At 48.0% G+C, this 22,940-nt stretch overlaps 1 protein-coding gene across 1 annotated transcript in view; it reads right to left on the bottom strand.

The window, feature by feature from the left end:
- Positions 1 to 461: 461 nt before the first annotated feature.
- The window catches only part of OPRD1 (opioid receptor delta 1), a 37,629-nt gene continuing 15,150 nt past the window's right edge, over positions 462 to 22,940 (bottom strand). The window contains exons 2-3 of the mRNA XM_061147859.1: positions 3,872 to 4,221; positions 462 to 1,003 (exon numbers count right to left, since the gene is read on the bottom strand). Coding sequence (XP_061003842.1) covers positions 462 to 1,003; positions 3,872 to 4,221 — 892 coding nt within the window. The remainder of the gene's footprint in view (positions 1,004 to 3,871; positions 4,222 to 22,940) is intronic.

The raw sequence follows: 22,940 nt of genomic DNA, 5'->3' as shown, positions 1-22,940 counted from the left end.
GGAGCCTCCGTCTCACGGTCCTGTCCTTCAACTCACCCCCAGAGGAGGCCCCTCCTCATCACACCTGGGCCCGATCTTGAAGCTCGATTGCACCGTCCCCAGCACCGGCCCTCCTTGGTCCTGGGCCGGGTCTCAAACCAGACTCCCACTCCCGCCAACCCAGCCCCAACTAGATCTCGTGGCAGGGGCCCCCATTTAGCCGCCTAATCCCACAGCCACAGGTCCACTCCCCTGCGCTAGCGAGCTCCCCCCGCCCCAACCCAAAGCCTTTGACCTTGAGCTCGGCCTAGAGGCATCGCCCCGCCGTCCGGCCCACTCCCTGCCCGTCCCAGACCAGCGATCCAGCCCACCGCACGGCCCCCGCCCGCCCCAACTCGCGTCGTGGCCCCCGCCCCCACTAGGACTCCGCCTAACCGCCGGGTCCCTCCGGAGGGACGCGCGGCTGGCCCGCCGGCCCCGGGTCAGGCGGCGGCGCCACCGCCGGGGCCGTCGGGCGGGGTGCAGGCGGTGACCCGTTCGCGGGCCGTGGCTTCGCGGGCGCGGCTGAAGCTGCCGGGCTCCGGGCGGCCGCAGGGCGTGCGGCAGAGCTGGCGGAAGCAGCGCTTGAAGTTCTCGTCGAGGAAGGCGTAGAGCACGGGGTTGAGGCTGCTGTTGGCGTAGCCGAGCGCGATGCACAGGTGCAGCGCGGCCACCACCAGCGGGTCGCGGCGGTCGATGTCCACCAGCGTCCAGACGATGACGAAGATGTGGATGGGGGCCCAGCACACCACGAAGGCGCCCACCACCACCAGCACCATGCGGGTGATGCGCCGCAGGCTGCGGTCCTTCTCCTTGGAGCCCGACAGCAGGCGCACACTGCGCAGGCGCAGCAGCATGAGGCCGTAGCACACGGTGATGACTAAGATGGGCACGACGAAGGCGAAGAGGAACACGCAGATCTTGGTCACCGTGTCCCAGTACCAGCTGGGGCTGGGAAACTGGAGCATGCACACCACTGCCCCGTCTGAGCCAGGGAAACAAGGAAAGACGGTGGGTGAGGGGCTGCTGGGCCTAAGGACCTCGTCTCCCTGCTCGCCCACCCTTCCCGGCGTAGTCAAGCCCCGCTGCCTCCTCCTGGCCTTTTCGATTCTTCTCCCTGCCATGTCCTCCATCACTTCTGCACTTGGTGAACTCCTACTCATCCTTCAAGACCCCAGCAAACTGGCCCTAACCAAGGAGGTCTGATTTCTATATTCTCTCCCAGCCCCTTTATCAGCCTCTGTGCCGGTGGGGAGCAGTGATATAATGATAGAATTTAGCTCAAGCCCACTAAATGTCTGTCATGATGATAACTGAAAACACCGCACACATTTACAAAGTAGCTCCAGTGGGAACAGTAGTGCTAAGATTGACTTAGAGAGCATGTGTTAAGAGTAGGACTCAGGCCCTGCTAACTGTGTGATGTGGCCTGGGCAAATTGTTCGACCTCTACCAGTTTCCATAAAGTGGGACTAACAACAGTACCTAAACTCATAGGGTTGTTGTGAGGATCAAATGGGCCATGGTGTGGAAAGCATTTGGCACAGAATGGTTCAAACATTTGGCGCACTCATAGGGCAGAAACATGTCGGAGTCCGGGGTCAGAGCTAGGGCCAAGGAGGCGGATCTCAGCTTCATGTCAAAAGCGTTCTGACTGCCACACTTGTCCACAGATAAGAGGGGATGGAATAAGCTCCCTTCTCCTGGAGTGTGGGCTCAAGCTGGATGAGCACCTTGGGGATGTTATGGGATTCAGATACAGGGCTGAGGCTGGCCCAGGGGACTCCCAGGACCTCTTGGGATTCCGGAATCTGAGGACCCATCCAGTGGACTTGGACCCTGAGAGCTGTGAGAAAGGGGCTGGGGTCCACAGACAGAGTGGGTCCACAGGACATCAGGCTGGCAGGACCACCAGCCACAACTGGACCCAAGGACTTCCATGGTACAGATGGCAGAAGCAGGCCCAGAGAGGAATAGCACTTGTCCAAGGTCACACAGCAAGTGGCTTATAGAACTGAGTGCTAATGGTACACACTTAGGGAGTGTGTGTGTGTGTGTGTGTGTGTGTGTGAGAGAGAGAGAGAGAGAGAGAGAGAGAGAAAGAGAGTGGGGGGCGGGGGATGAGGAGGCCCATCTGGCCCAGCCCCCAGGAGGGCTGCAGTTAATGGCCTGTAAACTGAAGGCTGACAGTGAGGAATGAGGTCCAGCTGCTGAGTCAAGACTAATCACTCAGGGACCATATAAGGGCACCGGGAACTCTACCCTTGTGAGGGTCGAGGGTGGCCAAGAAACCCCCCACCAAGCCTGTTCCCTCTCCTACGACAATGCAAACCTTCACCCTGGCGGCAAAAAGGAGCAACAGTTATGGGCACAGGAACCTTGGGTTCTAGGCCAGATTCTACCAAATGTCTGCTAAATAAATCACCTGACCTCTCTGATTCTGTTTGCTTTCAGTCCAGTGGAAGTAGGAGTCCCTGCCTTGTCTATCTCACAGGCTCAATTATTCTAATAGCTGCTATTTATTGGGCCTTGACAATGAGCCAGGCCTTGTCCTAAGTGTTTTACAACCTATCATCTCATTTAATCTTTTCAACACCCCATGACAGAACGTGGCTCAAGAGAGGTTAGTGACCAGTGTCTTCGACACCCTGCTAAATTACTTTACCCATTTATATCAAGCTGGGGTCATGTAACCAGCTATCACTGGACTTCCCATGTGGCTCACTGGTAATTTGCCTGCCAATGCAGGATCCCCTGGAGGAGGAAATGGCAACCTACTCCAGTATTATTGCCTAGGAAATCCTATGGACAGAGGAGCCTGGCAGGACTACAGTCCATGGGATCACAAGAGTCAGACATGACTAAAACAACTAACCAGATATCACTAGGAAGTGATGGGCCCTGCATTTCAAGTAATTCCTTTCTCACCACTCCCATATTCATCTGCTGGCCAGAGACTAGTACGTGCGTGTCTGCTAAGTCGCTTCAGTCATGTCTGACTCTTTGTGACCCTATGGACTGTAGCCTGCCTTGCTCCTCTGTCCATGGGATTCTCCAGGCAAGAATACTGGAGTGGGTTGCCATGTCCACCTCCAGGGGATTTGCCGACCCCAGGGTCGAACCCTCGTCTCCTGCGTTGCAGGTGGATTCTTTATTCATTGACCCACCATGGAAGCCCAGATGCCGGCACACTGTAGTCCAAACCATCATTTGGAGGCTGGATCCCTAATTGACTGTGTGGAGTAGAGCCCCTCCTCCTCTTACTCACACTGGACTGTGATGTGAGTGAGAAATAAACTTCTACTGCGTTAAGCTATGGCCATTGTTAGAGCAGCCACCCTGACTGATACAGGTAGTTACTATACTACACTAATCCGGACAGCATTCTACTCTGAGGAAATGCACCTGTCATTCTACACAGGCCATTCTCTAGGCCTTGCTTTGGTCATCTGGGCCAATGGAGAGGAAGGGAGTTTGGGATGGGATTGCAGATCTTATGGCCCCCACTGCTCACTGGTTACCCTCACCCCACTGGCTATCCACCATCTCCCTATAGGTCAGTAATCCACACATCTAGCCATCCATAATCCCATTTATAAAATTCCTTTGGCCAGCCACCCATACGACCACTGACCAGTCATTCATTCTCCCATCAGTCCACTACTCACATTCCCATTGGTTGACTATTCACACTCCCACTGGCCAGCCATCCACCCTCTCATTGATCAGCAACCCACACCTCCATTGGCGATCCACCTACGCCCACCCTGATAAGTGGTCTACAAACCCACAGAAGCCTGTGTGCTGCCTTCTGCAGGCAGTGATCTGTACCAAGGCTCCCTTCCTCACTTACCCCGGGGGCGGGTCACAGCCATGACCATGATGGGTACACCGACACCGGAGGCCAGGACCCAGATGCAGATGTTGATCAGCTTGGCCTTGGCAGGGGTGCGGAAGTCCAGGGCCTTGACGGGGTGGCAGACGGCAATGTAGCGGTCGACGCTCATCATGGTGAGCGTGAAGATGCTGGTGAACATATTGTAGTAGTCAATGGAGAGCACAACCTTGCAGAGCAGTTCCCCAAAGGGCCATGTCTCCATCAGGTACTTGGCACTCTGGAAGGGCAGTGTGCTGGTGGCCAGGGCGTCTGCCAAGGCCAGGTTGAAAATGTAGATGTTGGTGGCCGTCTTCATCTTAGTGTACCTTAAAAGGAAGTACATATATAATTGTTCCATTTCACGGATTTCAGTTTCACATGAAACTTACGGAGGGGAATGACTGGCCCAAAGTGACAGGAAAAGGTCAGGGGCACAGGTGGGACTAGAACCCTGAACTATCTGATTCAGCATCACTCCTTTCCGCTATAACAGGTACAAAAGGTGTTCTCCAGCAGGGAGTAATTTTAGTAGGAAGTTACTCAAGGAAAAACTCCTTATCTTCTCAGGGGTTCTAAGCAATATGCTTAAAAATAAAACTGGACTCCAGAGGAAAACAGGTCTCAGTTCTAATCCTGCCTCTACTATTTATTAGCTGAGTGACTCTGGTCTAGTAACTTGACCTCTCTAAGCCCTGGTGTCCATATTGTTAAGAAAAAAAGAAAAAGACTGATACTTTTACCAACCTCATAGGGCTGTTATAAAATTTAATAACAGATGATACAGCATTTAGCCCTGAGCTCTGAGCATGGTAAGTGCTCAGTATATGACAGCTGTTATTATTCTCCACATATAAAAATGAAGGGGGGGCTAGACCAGAGTGACCTGACCCTCTGGCCTCTGCCACTGACCTGGCCTTTGGGGAATACGATTAGCCAGCTCTGAGGAAGCCGAGACAAACTGGCTCAGGCCTCAGACGGCCTGGGTGTTCTCCAGGGTTGACCAGGGCTCCCAGTCGGTGGGCCTATCCAGGCCACCTTAGCCTGAGGTGGCTGGACTTCCCCAGCTGTGGGCAAGGGAAGCAGGTGACAGAGTCACACACCTGACCCAGGGGCATGAGTCCAGGTGCCCAAACCAGATGCCTGCAGCCACGCCGGGCACCCAGAGCTTGGCAGCATCCTTCCTGGGTCTACTTGCTGCCCAGCTGCCTGCCCTGCAGCTGGCCTCTTGTTGGGCCAGCATTTACAGTCATGACCTCTCCTGTGCTGAGGCCCAGGCTGGGCGCCAGGTGGCCTGGAGGAAGCTAAATACATTGAAACAGACCGTCCCCGTGCAGCATGATCATCACAGAAACACACAGACACCAAGGCAGGGGTAAGGACACCCTCCGTGCTCCTGGAATGATCTGAGAAACCCAGGGGAGGGCTGCATGAGCAACACTTCAAATTGCAGAGCAAGAAGAGCCCAGAGAGATTGAGGGAAAGTTTTTTTACTACCCTGTGGTCCAGGGACTCCAGAGGGAACTACCAGAAGAGTCTGTGAGAAGTGCAGATTCTTAGACGGCACCCCAGATCTTCTCAATCTTAATCTCTGGAAATCGGGCCTGGGGATCTTCACCTTCAACCAGACACCACACATACACACACAAACACACACACACACACACACACACACACACATACACGCTCGCACATGCACATGCACTTCTCATGGACTCTAAAGCTTGAGAAACACTATGTAGCCTAAAGGGCTTCCCTGGTGGCTCAGTGGTAAAGAATACCTGCCAATGCAGGAGACATGGGTTCGATCTCTGCGTGGGAAGATTCCTTGGAGGAAGAAATGACAACTCACTCCGATATTCTTGCCTGGGAAATCCCATGGACAGAGGAGCCTGGTGGGCTACAGTCTGTGGGGTCTTAAAGAGTTGGACACAATTGAGAGACTGAACAACCAAAACAATGCAGCCTAAAGCCCACACTGGGGAGAGATGGGAAACTGATCCAAGGTCACAGAGCAACAGGGGCAGACCAAGGTGAGAACTTGGACCTCCTGACACTCAGATATCGCTATCTCCCTACTCCACCAAGGGTGAGGCCACACCACACACCTCTGCTCCTCTGGGGCGGAACCTGCCTGAAGGCAGCAGAGTCCGATGCCCCCAGGATGAGCTCACCCACTCTTTTGCGTGACGGAACGAAGTCACATCACCTAAGGCTGCTCCTTCACAAAGTGACTGATTTTCTTTCTCTTTTTTTTTGGTTAAAAAAAAAAAAGGACTTTTTCATTGTCCTCCAGGGCCAGCATCTGTCTCACTTCCTCCCAAAATAGCTGTCATTTGCCCTGGGGCTGGAGAAGTAAAAAGTTTTGCTCAGAGACAGCAGAATTGCAAGTCTGGGAAGTCTGCCTTCAGCGGGTGCAGGATCACAGCTGTGTGGGAGGCCGTCTCAACCCCACAGCTGACTCGTCTAATTTCACTTCTTTTACGCAGAACAATTAGAGGCTGTTCTCTGCCTGCTATTTTGATTTGTGAAGGATCCTTCAATTCCCAGAGGAGGCTGGGATAAGGGGAGTGGGTGATGAAGCTGCTGTAGCTGGCCCAGACAGGGCTGAGGCACAGCCGACTCTGGGGGGGTCGGTAGGGCCCCGGCAGAGGGAGGGGCAGGCTCACTGGCCACCAAGCCAGGTCCTCCTTGCCTCCTCAGTACCAGTCCTGCCACTCAACGGCTCTCAGCCCCCTAGGGATGGTGGTTTAGCCGCTAAGTCGTGTCCTGTGACCCCATGGACTGTAGCCCGCTAGGCTCCCCTTTCCATAGGATTCTCAGTCCCCTAGGAGCTCCTCAAAGTCCTCTCCACGTTCCATAGGCTGGCCCCAACCACCTCTCAGGCCTCAGCTTCCAGAACCTTCCTCTTGGTGGATGTCCCTTCCCCCACACCCCCCAACAGCTTCTTTGCTGTACGTTGGCTACATCAAGCCCATCCCACCTCAGGATCACCAGACTGCAGTTTGCTTGGCCCGGAACCCTCATCCTCCAAATTGTGCATGCCTTGTTCCTTCTTTTGTGTGTGTGTGTGTGTGGTTTTGTTGGGTCTTAGCTGCAGCATGCAGAATCTTCTTTTTTTTTGGTTGCAGCACGTGAGGTCCTAGTTGTGGCACCTGGGATCCCTGACCAGGGATGGAACCCAGGCCCCGGCACTGGGAGCTCGGAGTCTTAACCACTGGACCGCCAGGGAAGTCCCCCATTCTTTCACTTAATCCAGGACTCTATTCAAATATCTCCTCCTCAGAGCTGCTGCCCCGACATCTTAGTACCCTCTCTCTTCTCCATCACCTTGCGTGTGTGCATGCTAAGTCACTCAGTCATGTCTGACTCTTTGCAACTCCATGGACTGTAGGCCACCAGGTTCCTCTGTCCCTGGGATTTCCCAGGCAAGAATACTGGAGTGGGTTGCCATGTCCTCCTCCAGGGGATCTTCCCAACCCAGGGATCAAACCCACGACTCCTTTACCTCTGAGCCACCAGGGAAGCCCCTCTATCTCCTTACGCTGCTTCAGTCTTCTTTACAGTATGAACCACCGCCTGACTTTTATCTTCTTTTCTCCCCCAAGGCAGGGCACATTGCCCATCTCGTACCCTGCTGTATCATCAGGCCTGCCAGACGAATAGTAGCTTCTCCATCAACATCGGTGGTACGGATGTCTTAGTCCAGGCCTCCTCAGCTTTCACGGGACCATCACAGCAGCCTCCTGCCCCCACCATTCATCCTCCACATGAGCCAGGATGCTCACTGTAAAGGTGGGTTTGCTCAGGCAGATTCAACTCTACCCCTTATGATCCTTCCATGGCTCCCCATTGCCATCTGGATAAAAACCAAACTCCTCACACTGGCATTTCATCTGGGTGGCCTCCCTTCCCATTGCGCCCACCCAACCTGTCCAACCCCGTCTGTGGTTCCCTCAGACGTTCTAGCGTGGCCTCCCTCCGAAGAGCCGGCCACTGTGTTGGTTTGGCAGGAATCCTCCCGGCCGCATATATGTGGTTTCCGCCAGTGTAACACAATGCCCTCGTATCACAGGACTGTAATGAAAACAGCTGCCCCTCTGCCCCACCCTATCTCTACTTCTCAGCCCTGCTCCCCAGAGCAACCACTTTTAATGTTTTTAGTTATTCTTCTAGTGATTATCTCCATAATTCTAAATAATATGTTTAAATGTCTATTTCTTGATATATCTATTTTAGACAGTAGCTGTTGATGTTTGTATTCAGTTAAGTCAAGTTATGGGCTTCCCTGGTGGCTCAGTAAAGAATCCGCCTGCCAGTGCAGGAGATGTAGGTTCGATCCCTGGGTGGGAAGATCCCCTGGAGAAGGAAATGGCAACCCAGTCCAGTGTTCTCGCCTGAGAAATCCCATGGACAGGGAAGCCTGGGGGGGACTACAGTCCATAGAGCTGTAAGAGTTGGACCCGACCTAGCGACTAAGCAACAATAACAAAGTCAGGGTATGCGCCAGTAACAGACAATCCCAAAATCTCAGTGGCTTAACACATGAAAAAGCTCTATTTCTTACCCTTGCAGAATCCATTCAGTGTCTCCAGGACATCCATATTCCATGGGGGCAGTTCCAGCCTGCTTCAATCTTGTGGCTCTGCTATCTTAACCCAAAGCTGCCTTGGCCACCACAGAGGGAGAGGGGACAGACAGAGGCATCTAAGCTTCATTCTAGCTGCAACACAGCACGTTCTCTTGAAGCTGACAGTCCAGAAGTAGTTATATTGGCCCCATCCAATTGCAAGGGACTGAAAAGTCATCTTTTGCGTGCCCAGAAGGAGGGAGAACCAAGTACCAGTGACTACTACTAACTTCCTCCTTCTTGTTGTTTAGTTGCTGAATCACGTTCGACTCTTTTGTGACCCCATGGACTGTAGGTCCTCTGTCCATGGGGTTTCCCAAGCAAGAACACTGGAGTGGGTTGCCATTTCCTTTTCCAGGGGATCTTCCCGACCCAGGGATCGAACCTGCATCTCCTGCATTGCAGGTGGATTCTTTACTACTGAGCCACCAGGGAAACCCCTACTAAGGTCCTCCACAAATCTTTTAATATGGCAAATAAAGATTAATTCTCTTCATCTACTCAGCTTCCTCTCCATCCTCCCAATATAGTTCTACCACAATTCAAAACTGTTTAGTCAAGTTGATATCCAGAGTTTACTTTTTTCCCAGGGTTTACATTCGTGGTTTATTAAAAAGTTATTTATTTATTTTTATTTATTTGGCTGTGCCAAGGTCTTAGCTGTGGCACACAGGATCTTCGGTCTTCGTCGTGGCATGTGAGTTCTTTAGTTGTGGCATATGGGATCTAGTTCCTTGACCAGGGATCGAACCCGGGCTCTCTGTGTTGGGAGCACAGAGTCAGGGCCGCTGGACCACCCGGGAAGTCCCCAGGGTTTACATTCTTATGCCTTTGTAAGTACTGTCCACTGCTGAGCCAAATGGTATACTATAGTGTTTATTTTTTAGTACTAATTTTTGGTTTCTGTGGAGTTGATAATTGCCTCTTTTTGAAAACCGAATATCATACATTAATGCACATATGTGGAATCTGGGAAAATGGTACAGATGAACCTATTTGCAAGGCAGGAATAGAGACACAGATGCAGAGAACAGACATGTGGACACGGTGGGGGGAAGGGAGGTGGGGTGAGTTGGGAGACTAGGACTGACATGTATACACGACCATGTGTGAAATAGATAGTGGGAACCTGCTGTATAATGCAAGGAGCTCAGCTCGGTGCTCTGTCATGACCGAGATGGGTGGAATAAGGGGAGATGGGAAGGAGGGACAAGAGGGAATATAGGTATGCTCAAAGCTGATTCACTTTGTTGTAGAGCAGAAACCAATACAACGTTGTAAAACAACTGTACCTCAATTAAAAAAACGATTGCTTCTTTTTTTAATTTGCTTAGTTCTGTGTACACATTAATAAATCTCTTCAAACACTCCAGCAGACCCACAAAATGCCTTTTCCACGCACTCACATAATCTATCAAGTTCCTTTTGCTTTTCTAGTGAATTCACTTCCCGGAGCTTCCCTCCTCCTCTCTCAATCTGGAACTGGTTGCTTTTCAGACCACTGAACACCTGTCCTCCTCTGTTAGAGCACCTGTTTCCTGGGTTACAAGTCTTGTTTACTATGGTTTATGTCCTTGTTTTGGTGGAGCACATCCTCTAGTCACTTCCTAAAGAAAGGGTACATAGGAAGGAAAAATTTTACACCCTGGCAAGCCGGCAAATGTCTTTCTTCTATCCTTACGTCTGATTTCTTTGACCCTACATAAAATAGTAGATTGGAAATAATTTTCCATCAGAAAACTGATGGCATGGCTCCCTCATCCTCTAGTTTCCAGTGTTGCCACTGAGGTATCTGAAACCATTTTCGTTTCTGATGTTTTGTATGTAGTCTATTCTTCCCACCCCTGAAAGTTTTAGGAATTTCTCTCTTTTTAAAATTTAATTCTTTTTAATGTTGTAGGCCACACCACAAGGCATGGGGGAATCTTAGTTCCCTGACCAGGGATCGAACCTCAGGGCTCCCTGCATTGGGAGCACAGAATCTTAACCTCTGGACCACCAGGGAAGTCCTAGGACCTTTGCTTTACTCTTAGATTTCTGACATTTGTGATGATATGCCGTAGGATGGCTCTTTTTCATTTTTATTGGGTCCTCTCAGTCCAAAGGTTTATGCCCTTCAGTATAAAACGTCCTCTCATCATTTCTTCAGGCCTTTCCTCCCCTCTGCTTTCTCTGGAATCCCTGGACAATCCGGTAGTCAGATATTGGGCCTCCTAGATTGATTGTCTCCTTTTCTTCTCTTTTTTATTTTCTGTGTTCATGGTACATCTTCTGGGAAATTTCCTTTTCATTACCTCTCAACCTTTCTATTGACTTTTTTAAAACGTTATTTTGTCTCTCATTTTTATTTCCCAGTGCCTCTTCTTCTCTTATTATTCCTTTTTATATAGCAGTTATAGCATCTTATTTCAAGAATGTAATATCTTCTCTTTAGTCTCTGAGGATCCTAATAATTTTTGTCTTGTCTTTTCTTCTGCTCTCTGCATGGTCTATCTGCTTCACACATTTTTGTTTATTGGTCTGCTTTGGCCTCCCTCTTTTATCCCGGAGGCTTGGATATCTGGTGATATGTGATCAAAGGTTGGCCTTTTCTTTTTTAGTGTTTATTTATTTATGTGGCTGTGTCACGTCTTAGTTGTGGCATGCGGGATCCTCAGTCTTCGTTGCAGTGCCAGCTCTTTAGCTGCAGCATGTGGAGTTTAGTTCTCTGACCAGGGATTGAATCTGGGCCCCCTGCATTGGGAGTGTGAAGTCAGCCACCAGACCACCTGGGAGGTCCCTAAAGGTTGGCATTTGAGTGAAGCACTAATTAATTGACAGTATTGGGGGCGGGGGAGTGGCTGCCAACTGGTGTGCTTCATTCTAGGCGGACTGAATGGAGATCTGGCTTTTATTCTAGGAACACTTAAATATCAGTGACTGTAGCTCTCTTCTTTGGGGGCTTCAGAAAAGAATCCTGCGATTTCCTCCCTGGAAAGCACACTTCTGGCTGTCAGGATTCTGGTAGCAGAAGGGGTCTGGAAAACCATTTTTTTTTCCTTTGGTATCTCACTGTGACCCTTCCTGTGTCTGCGGCTGCAAATTCAGTTCCCCTAGGTTACCTTCTCCAAGGAAAAAACCTAACCTCCTGCAGAGCGGAGGGGCGGCCCCCTGGCTGTGCAGGGTACAAGGGATGGGGAACTAAGGGTCTCACTGTTCTGTCTATAGGTAACCGACTCCCTACCCCTGTTTTCAGCCCCATATCTCACCCTTGCTCAGCCTGTTCCTCCTGTTCAAATTGCTTTTCATCATCCAAATAGGTGTTGCCATCCCTTAAAGAACATAAACTGAGACCGAAGAGGTGAAGTGATTTGCCAAGGTCACATGGCCATGAAATGGCAGGGCTGGTATTTAAATCAGGAGTCTAGTGCCAACAGCTGGTAATGACTTTGCTATTCTGCCCCTCAGTGCTTGTTACCTTCCTTCCTCCTCCACTTCCTTCCTCCCCCACATTCCTTGAAAAAGTCAAAGAAAGTGAGCTTGTTATAAGCTGAGGTTTGTTCACTCATCCAACAGGTGTTAATGGAGCAGCTGGTATGTGCTGGCACTGAGGAAGGGATATAGGAGTGAAGATGGCAGTCTGACTTCTTGAAATTTAGGGTCTTAGGGAGGGGGCAGACACTGAACAAATTGCTGCACTTTTTAAGCAGGGGAGTGATTGGGTTTGACTTATGTGTGTTTCTCAAAAGATCACTTTGAATACAGTGTGGGGGCTAGTTGGAGGGCAGAGCAAGAGTGGGTGAGAGAATGAACTTCCTAGGAAGATAAATTTTATCTCCCCACATCTCACAATCCTACTGTTTGTCTCTAATTCTTTTTTTTTTTCCTATTTCAAAAAGTTGTAGATATGACATTGGAACCTTCTATCATACCATATTTAAAAATTGACTCAAAATGGATCAAAGACCTAGATGTAAGAGCTATAACTATAAAACTCTTAGAAGAAAACAGGGGGAAAGTTTCATGACACTAGATTTGGCAACAAAATCTGGGACATGATACCAAAAGCAACAAATTAAAAAAACAGACTGGACTACATCAAAATTCAAAGCTTTTATGCATCAAAGGACATGATCAACAGAGTGAAAAGGCCACCCACAGAATGGGAGAAAATATTTGCAAATCACATATCTGACAAGGGGTTAATATCCAGAATATATAAAGAATTCCTACAACTCAACAGTAAAAAAGCAAACAACCGGATTTAAAATACGGCTAAAGGACTTGAACAGACATTTCTCTGAAGATATATAAAGGACCAATAAGCGCATGAAGAGATGCTCAACATCATCAATCATTAGATAAATGCAAATCAAAACCACAATGAGATACCGCTTCATACCTATTAGAATGTCTGCTATCAAAAATCAAAACAAAACCAGAGAATAACAAGTGCTGATGAAGATGTGAAGAAACTGGAATCCTTGTGCCCTGTTGGTGGAGATGTAAAATGGTGCAGCCACTGTGAAAAACAGCATGGCAATTCCTCAAAAAGTTGAAAACAGAATTGCCATAGGATCCAACAATTCCACTTCTGGGTATATACCCAAAAGAATTAGAAGCAGGGTCGTTATGGAAATAAAAACAAAAATAAACAAATGGGAGCTAATTAAACTTAAAAGTTTTCACACAGCAAGGGAAACCATAAGCAAAATGAAAAGACAATACTCAGAATGGGAGAAAATAACTGCAAATGAAGCAACTGACAAAGGATTAATCTCCAAAATATACAAGCAGCTCAGGCAGCTCAATGTTAGAAAAACATACAACCCAACCAAAAAATGGGCAGAAGACCTGAACAGACATTTCTCCAAAGAAGACACACAGATGGCTAATAAACACACACAAAAAATGCTCAGCATCACTTACTATTAGAGAAATGCAAATCAAAACTACAATGAGGTATCACATCATATGGGTCAGAATGGCCACCATCAAAAAATCTACAAACAATAAATGCTGGAGAGGACGTGGAGAAAAGGGAAGGAACCCTCTTGCATTGTTGGTGGGAATGTAAATTGATATAGCTACTATCGGGAACAATATGGAGATTTCTTTAAAAACTAGGAAGAAAACTACCATGTAACGAGCAATACCACTCCTGGGCATATACCCTGAGAAAACCATTCTAAAAGACACACATACCCCAGTGTTCACTGCAGCACTATTTACAATAACCAGGACATGGAAGCAATCTAGATGTCCATTATAGATGAATGGATAAAGAAGTCATGGTAAATAATATTATGGAATATTTCTCAGCCATAAAAAGGAATGCACTTGAGTCAGTTCTAGTGAGGTAGGTGAACCTGGAGCCTGTTTTACAGACTGAAGTCAGTCAGAAAGAGAAAAATATCATATATTAACACATATATATGGAATCTAGGAAAATGGTACTGATGAACCTATTTGTAGGACAGAAATAGAGACGCAGACATAGAGAACAGACTTGTGGACACAACAGGGGAAGGAGAGGGTGGGATGAATTGAGAGAGTAGCATTGAAATATACACATTACCAAGTGTAAAATAGATAGCCAGTGGGAATTTGCCGTATGATACAGGGAGCTCAACCCGGGACTCTGTGACAACCTAGAGGAGTGAGATGGGGTGGGAGGTGGGAGAAAGGTTCACAACGGAAGGTACATAGATATACCTGTATGGCAGAAACCAACACAACATTGTAAAGCAATTATCTTCCAATTAAAAATAAATCATAAAAAAAGACAAAAAATAAAAGCAGCATCATAAAGAGAAATCAGTACATGCATGCTCATAGTAGCATCATCGACAACAGCCAAAGGTACCCACAGATGAATGAATGGATAAACAAAATGTAGTCTATACACACAAGGGAATATTATCAAGCCTTAAGAGAGGAAATTCTGACACATGCTACAACATAGATGAACCTTGAGGACAGGCATCAAGTGAAATAAGCTAGTCACAAGAAGACAAAGACCTCTGTGATTCCACTCATGTGAGGTACTTAGAGTAGTCAGATTCAGAGAGGCAGAAAGTAGAATGGTGCTTTCCAGGGACTGAAGCAAGGGAGAAATGAGGGGTTATTATTTAATGTATACAAAAGTGTCAGTTTGGGAAGATGAAAATAGTTCTAGAGGTTGATGCTGGTGATGGCTGCATGACAATGTGAATATACGTAACGTCAGTGAACCGTACACTTAAGAACGGTTAAATTTTATGTGTATTTTACTGCAATAAATAAGTTGTGGCTAATCAAGTGCTCTCACTGTGTCTGTTTTCTGAGCTAGAGAGTTTGATGAGGAAGGTCTTTCGTGCCATTCAGATCCTAGCTCCTCAACACACTTAGCTGCGTGATCTTGAATAAATTACTTCACCTCTCTGAAGCCGTTTCCTCATTGGTAATTTCAGAGTAATTGTGCTTTTCAGAGCCAACACATGTGAAATCCTCTAGCTTACTGGCCAGCACAGAGACAAGAATTAGCAGCCTCTAGGGGTTTATTTCCCCTGATATTTTTCCTGCTTATTTTTCTCATAGAATTCAATCCTTTCTGAATTGGGCCCAACCCTGGGGGTGAACTCTATTGACTCTGAGATGCCTTGGGAAACTCATTGCTTTTATTTTTCCTAGGTCAAAATCCCCTTTAGCGCATCTTGAATTACACAGCCGCTGGGGAATTTGCTCCCAACCATCCTTCTCAGGGGCTTCCTTGGTGGCTCAGTGGTAAAGAATCCACCTGTCAATGCAGGAGACGCAAGTTCGATCCCTGGAGAAGGAAATGGCAGCCCACTCCAGTGTTCTTGCCTTGGAAGCCTCATGGACAGAGTAGCCTGGTGGGCTACAGTGCATGGGGTCATAAGAGTCAGACCAAACAACAATCCTTCTCAGACCTCAGGGAGGTCCCCCTTATAGGAAGCACTGAGCGGCTGACCATGTTGATTTCAGAGTCCTAAACCCATTCCACCATCTGTCAGACAAGCCCCTCTCCCCGCCAGCCCCAGGCAGGGCAGAACAGACACCATCTCTATTCATTTACCTTTAACTTGATAGAGATTGACCATGCTCAGTGGCTAACGCACAGCCAGGGCCACAGGAAATCCACACATGCTCCTGGGTCTCTGGAGAGCTGGGCTTCTTGATGACAAGTAAGCTCCTGCTAAGAATTTCCTTCCCCAGGCAAACCCAGGGTGGTTGGTTAGACTGGTTGACATCTTAATGCCCAGCGCCCAGAAGAAGGCTAAAACATTCCCTCCTATGTACAAGGCCCCGAGGGGACGGGTCTGACAGCTTTGGGTGGCTCATTTGGGTTTTCTTTTTAAGCAATATTCTCTAAGTGTCTTTTCTCTCTTGTACCAGTGAAAGTCACTCAGTCATACCCCACTCTTTGTAACCCCATGGACTCTACAGTCCACGGAATTCTCCAGGCCAGAATACTGGAGTGGGTAGCTTTTCCCTTCTCCAGGGTATCTTCCCAACCCAGGGATCGAACCCAGGTCTCCCGCATTGCAGGTGGATTCTTTACCAGCTGAGCCACCAGGCAAGCCCAAGAATACTGGAGTGGGTAGCCTATCCCTTCTCCAGGGGATCTTCTCGACCCAGGAATCCAACTGGGGTCTCCTGCATTGCAGGCAGATTCTTAACCAACTGAGCTATCAGGGAAGCCCGCATGTACCAGGCACTATGCCAACTGCACCAAATGCATGATTTCATTTCAACCTCATTGCAATCCTGAGTGTTACAACCTAGCTTATCACACATCAGCCATGGCGGAGGGGCCAGTCTGGAGGCCAGGATCAAAGGGAGGGAACTGGTCCAGAGGTGGGCTGGTTCCAGAGCCTTCACCTGCCCTCACACATTCCTCAACTCTGCTGTGATCTGGAGTTTGGAGACCATCTGCTCACAGTCCAGGAAGGGTCGGGGAGAGAGACTTACACACATCAGAACAATGGCACAGACTTCGTGATGGGGCCCGATGGGGCAAGGAGGAGAGGTCAGTTCGGAACAATATGTCCACTTCTGGTCACGAGGGTGGCAGCCAGAATTTGTGGCACAACAGCTACGTGCCAGGTTTTTCCTGGGCATGATTTTAGGTACTTCTTACACCTGTGTTTTGTTTTATTCTTTAATAGATAATAAGCATTTGTTGGACACTGACTCTGTGCCAGGCACTGGGAAAGCATTTTACATCATTTAATTTTCCCAGCACCCTATGGGGTGGATAGGATTTATCATTCCCGATTTACAGGGAGCAATAAAGGAACTTGCCCAAGGCTGCAGAGGCAGAAAGAGGCTGAGCAGAGATTCCACCCCTTTGGGCATCTCCAAGTCCCTGGTACCTTCCTCGGACTTCCATTTCAGCTTCTCCCCTGCAGACCCAGAGTGTGCACCCCTCACATACATTAAGTCCCAAAGGCATGTCATTGTCTCAGTCACCACTAAGCCTGGGACTTCCCAGCTCCAAGCAGGTGCTCAAAGCACATCTGTTGAATGAATGAATGTCGCTGCATCTGTCCGCCACACTACACAGTGCAGCCTTTAGGCAGGAACCACATCATAAACACAGCATTTACTGGGGGATTCCCGGGAGGACGGAGGGTCAGGCACCCTGATCCTTGGAAGTAACCAACCACAGACCCAAGAGCTCTGAGATAGGCTACGGTGCTCCCCTTGTGCCTTCTATCCTCCACCCAGGCCAACCCAGGGCCCCTGAAGGACATCTGGGCCTGACCCTACCTGCCCTGAATCTGCAGTGACTCAGCTATGCCTCGGCAAAGGGAAATCTTGTCAGATCATTTACCGAAAGGAGCGAGTTTGTTTTTAACTGAGCTGAGGGGTATTTTTTTTTTTACCTCTCATGCATAAGAGCTCACGAGGCAAGAGACCTAAAAACAATAAGAGCAACAAGGTAAGGGCACCAATCAGGCTGATCGACCTTAGGGCACCTTAGGAACCAAATCAAACAAAATGCTTCAGCCGAGATCAAAACTCACTGGGTCCCAAACAGCATGGACTGTTGGGAGGATTCAGAGTTAATTTTCTTCCCCAGTGCTTTGTCAGATCTCAGAAATAACAGCTGCTCACTATAAAAGGTCCAAATAACACAGAATCATTTCATAAAGAAAATTTAAAAACCATCAGTAGGACAGACTATCATTAACAGATAACAGGCAAATATACAGACCCTGTTTTAAATAAATGGGATCTGGCTCTAATACTATTATATAACCTGTTTCTTTCTTCTCAAAAATATGCTGTAATCATCTTTCCATATCCACAAACACAAATTAATATAATTTTTGGTGACTGATTGTTATTCTAATCCAGAGGTCAACAGACTTTTTCTGTAAAGAGCCAAAAAGTAAGTATTTTAGGCTCGGTAGGCCCCTTAAGGTCTCTGATGCATATTCCGCTTTTTGTTTAATGTGTGTTTGTTTGTGTGTGTAGTTTTGTTTTTTGGCCTCAGGGCTTGTGGAGGTCTTCGTTTCCTGAACAAGGACTGAACTCCAGCCCTTAACAGTAAAAGTGTGGAGTCCTAACAACTAGACTACCAGGGAATTCCTGTTTTTGTTTCTTACAAGCTTTTAAAAGTGTAAAAAAAACATTTTTAGCTGAAGGACTATACAGGAACAGACTACAAGCTGGAGCTAGTCTCACTTACAGACACTAATGCTCCCAAATATAGTTACTTAATAAATCTCCAATTAAAAGACACATAGGTTGCTTCTGCTCTTTTGGTATTATAAACAGTACTGTGATAAATGTCTTTGTGCACAAAGATATCTGAAGGTCTCTTGGGAAAATTCCTAGGATCTCAGAGCTAGAAGGAAACTTCACAGTGAGGGCATTCCCTCTGTGGCACTCCAGACAAGTGGCTACGCAGTGTCTGCTTGTGTATATCCAGAGATGGGGAACTCGCCACCTGCAGCACAGTCCATCCCACTGGGGACAACTCACAGGAAAACAAGTTCTTGGTTTTATCTGAGCTGAAAACTGCCTCCTTGTCACCTGGTATCATTTTTCCTGGTTCCGCTCACAAATCACAGGTTCTAAACCTAACCCTTCTCCTTTCCACATGTTGGAGAATAAAGATGTTAACAGTATACCCTTCACCCAGCTTGGTGAGACCTGAGTTAATATGAAGAAGAGTAAATGCTCAGTACAGCTGGTTGGTAAGCTGCCTTCTCACACCAGGTAGCCATTCCTTGGAGCCCCCATTTCAGCTGGGCCTCAGGCATTCAAGAATGTGATTATCAGGCTTCCTTGGTGATCCAGTGGTTAAGAATCCACCCGCCAATGCAGGAGACATGGGTTCGATACCTGGTCCGGGAGGGTTTCACGTGCCTCCAGGCAACTAAGCTCGTGTGCCACAACTACTAAGTCCATGCCCAGGGCCCATGTTCTGCAACAAGAGAAGCCACCACAATGAGAAGCCCGTGCACCTCAAGGAAGAGTAGCCCCTGCTCGCTGCAACTGGTGAAAGGCCCATCATCAATGAAGACCCAGCGCAGCCAAAAATAAATAAATAAAATCTTTTTAAAAATGGAATGATCCGAGTAAAGATGGTACCGTCCTCTGGGTTAAGGGAGGCCCAAGATGATGCAGGTAAACCACATTACAGACACTCAGGCCTTCTCCCATTTCTCCAGGCGGGTAAGGGAGGCTGAATCTACTTTCAGTGGGATCTATAACCCCAAAGTCATTAATGTGGACACGGGCCACACCAGGAAGCGTGGCCTCTGTGGATAAGTTTTCAGGTTTCTGTCCTATGGCTGACTGCATCCACCATACACAGATTGGTGGGGTCTCTCCTTTTATTATTTTTTTACTTTTTATTTTTTCCCCCAGATGTGTTTTTTGTGTATTTCTTACTTCACTGACATCACTGCTGGTGGAACATCAGCTTAAGCCACACTCCCATCACCCATGCCCCCCAGACTAGCAACTTTGTTCCAGCTCACAACTTTGTTGTTCTCCTTCTACTTCTAAGCTGCTCCAGAAAGTCCCTGATCTCCTTGCACCCCCAGCAGATAGTGTCACTACCAAAATTCAATAACAACTATAGTGGTTAAATGGCAGCCCCTAAAAGACAAGTCCACATCCCATGTGAAAGTGGCCTTATTTAGAAAAGGGGTCTTTACACATGTAATTAAGGTGTTTTTTTTTTAATTTATACTTTTTTTTTTTTTTTTTGGTTGTGCATGTAGGATCTTAGTTCCCTGACTAGGGATAGAACCCCCTGCATTGGGAGTGCAGAATCTTAACCACTGGATGACCATGGAAGTCCCTAAGTTAAGGATCTTGAGACCATCCTGGATTACTGGGGTGGGCCCCTAGCTCTAACCACAAGTGTCCTTGTAAGAGACACACAGCACATAGGAAGAATGAAGGCCATGTGACGATGGGAGCAGAGATTACAATGATGTGGCCACAAGCCAAGGGCTGTTGGAGCCACCAGAAGCTGAAGAGGAAAGAAAGGTTTTTTCCCAAGAGCCTTCAGAGGGAGCGCAGTCCTGGAGACACTTTCTGGACCTCTGGCCTCCAAGAATGTAAAAGAATACATTTCTGTTGTCTTAAGCCATGGGGTTTGCAGCAATGTGTTACAGCAGCTCTAGGAAATGATACAGTAAAAGTGCAGCCAAGGAGAAGCATGGACTTCAGCAGCAGACACACCTAGGTTTAAGCCCCAGTCAGTCTAACCAGTCAGTCCTACAGGAAATAACCCTGAAGATTCACTGGAAGGACTGATGCTGAAGCTGAAGCTCCAATACTATGTCCACCTGATGCGAAGAGCTGACTCATTAGAAAAGACCCTGATTCTGGGGAAGACTGAAGGGAGGAGAAGGGGATGACAGATGATGAGATGATTGGATGGCATCACCAACTCAGTGGAATTAGTTTGAGCAAACTCCAGGGGATGATGAAGGACAGGAAAGCCTGGTATGCTGCAGTCCATGGGGTCACAAAGAGTCGGACACGAATGAGCAACTGAACAACAACAGCTGCTTCTAACCGAATGAACTGGGGCGAGCTCTAACTTCTCTGAGCCTCAGTTTGCTCCTCTGTGAACTGGGTATAACCATCCTCCCTCTTGAGGGTGTGGTGAGTGTGGAATGAGTTCATGCCTATGATGTCCCTAGGACACTCCTGGCACATTCATATCATATGGCTTCTCTTCTTGTCCAGATGAGGAAAATGGGCCCAGAATGATCCCTGGTGAGCAGTCCTGGGGTCCCAGGCTCCTGACTCCTTTCCTGGCCCTTTGGTAACCTACCACCATTGAGATGAAACACAGAGCCCTGTGCTGAAATTCTACCCTAGCAGAGGCTCTGATCTGGAACACTGAGTTCAAACTTCCTCACCCACTTTGCAGATGGGAAAACTGAGGCCTGGAGAGGGAAAGACAATTGTGCAAGGTCACACAGAGTAGCAGTTCCCCCAACTTCTGGGAGCTCAAGTTCTTTCTACTTTTTGAACCTGCTCTCTCGGGAGCTAAATCTCAGATGAGGGTTCAAGGTAAGAGGCCAAAGGGAAACGGTCTCCTGTCCAAGGCTTCAGAGTTCCTGACAAGATCATTGCCTACATTGTATGTCCCTGTGTCCAGTGATTAACCAGTGTAGGGTGGGTCCATGGATGCAATTGTCCCCATCACTGTCAGTATCTTTGCCACCATCTCCAACACAGCAGCTACACAGAGTCAGTATTTAACACGAGCCTGATGTATTATATTGCACCCTACCATGACATTTATATAGATTATCTCATTCAATCACTCCAACAACCCTTTGAAATTGCTACTATTATCATCCCCATACAGAGGAGGAAAGTGAGCCTTGGAGAGCATACTGGGTTGAATAGCTGCCCTCAAAATTCACATCTAAGGACTTCCCTGGTGGTTCAGTGGTTTAAAATCCACCTTCCAGTGCAGGGGACACGGGTTCAATCTCTGGTCCAAAAAGATCTCACAAGCTGTGGAGCAACTATGTCCATTCACCACAACTGTTGAGCCCACGCGCTGCAACTACTGAGCCCGTGCCCTAGAGCCATGCTATACAACAAGAGAAGCCACTGCAATGAATAAAATAAATAAATAAATAGGGTTATTTTTTCTAAAAAAAAGAAGTGGTTGTACTATTGAATAGATTAAGGTGGGCCCTAAATCCAATATGACTGGTGTCCTTGTAAGAGGAGAACAGAGACACACACAGAGCAACACAGTCACGTGAAAACACAGTCATGTGAAAACACAGTCACGTGAAAACACAGTCAAAAACTGGAGTGACACAGCTACAAGTCCAAAGGACAACAGCGAGTGCCGGCCACCACCAGAAGCTCAGGGAGGAAGGACTCTTCCCCAGAGCCTTCAGAGGGAGCAGAGTCCTGTTGATTTCAGACTTCGAGCCTCCTGGACTATAAAGAAAATATCTCTATTGTTTTAAACCACCCAGTTTACAGACTGCCCTGGTGGTCCAACGGCTAAGACTCCACGCTCCCCAAACAGGGCGCCTGGATTCGACCCCTGGTCAGGGAACTAGATTCCACAGGCCGAAACTAAAGATCCCGAATGCCACAAGGAATATCTAAGATCCTGCCTGCTGCAACCCAGCACAGCCAAATAAAAATAAATATTTTTTAGAAAATAAAAATAAACCACCTAGTTTATGGTGATTTGTTATGGCAGCCCTAGGGAATGAATACATAAGGATAACCGTCTTGCCAGCAGTGGCCTAAAACACAGGAGCAATGTCCGTTAAAACTGCTCCACTCCCCGGCAAGCCCAGCAAAAAGACTTTTTTTTATCAGAAATACAGAATGCTAGCACTGGAAAGATAAGAGTATTTACTGGCCATTTACTATGTGCCAGTTGCCCTGCTAAGGGCCATATGTGTGTTCACCATCCCACTGAAGGTGCCTAGCCACCACAGGAGGTGACCATTATTCTCCCCATTTTACAGGTGAGAAATGTTGAGGCTCAGAGGGCTCAAGTGACTCACCCAAAATCCTGGAGCTAGGAGTGGCAGGGCCTGGGTAAGTCTTGGGTTAATTCTAGAACCCAGAGTCCTGACCTCTACCCCATCTTCTCTCAGCTGGTCACGTTCAATCCCTTTGTTTTACAAATGAGGAAACCGAGGCAAAGCTACAGCAGTGATCCCAAAGGCTCTGCCCATGCGGGGGGATGAACAGCTTAAATAAAGCAATTAAATAAAGCAACTGCCAGCCAGCGGTCCGGGCTGAGGCTCCCTGTATTTGTAAACAAAGTGCACTTGCTCTTCCCACTCGCAAAACAAGTTGGGTTGGGCAGCGAGGGCGGCGAGCTACGACCTGCCCACCATCTGAGTGGCGAGTAGCCAGAAACTAATTAGCTATCTCAGTTTTGGCAAAGCCTGAGGAAGGAAAGTG

Source organism: Dama dama, chromosome 8 (genome assembly GCF_033118175.1).
Source record: "Dama dama isolate Ldn47 chromosome 8, ASM3311817v1, whole genome shotgun sequence".
In the NCBI taxonomy this organism is placed as follows: Eukaryota; Metazoa; Chordata; class Mammalia; order Artiodactyla; family Cervidae; genus Dama; species Dama dama.
The sequence above is the reverse complement of the archived record's forward strand: the minus strand, read 5'-3'. Positions and strand labels throughout refer to the sequence as shown.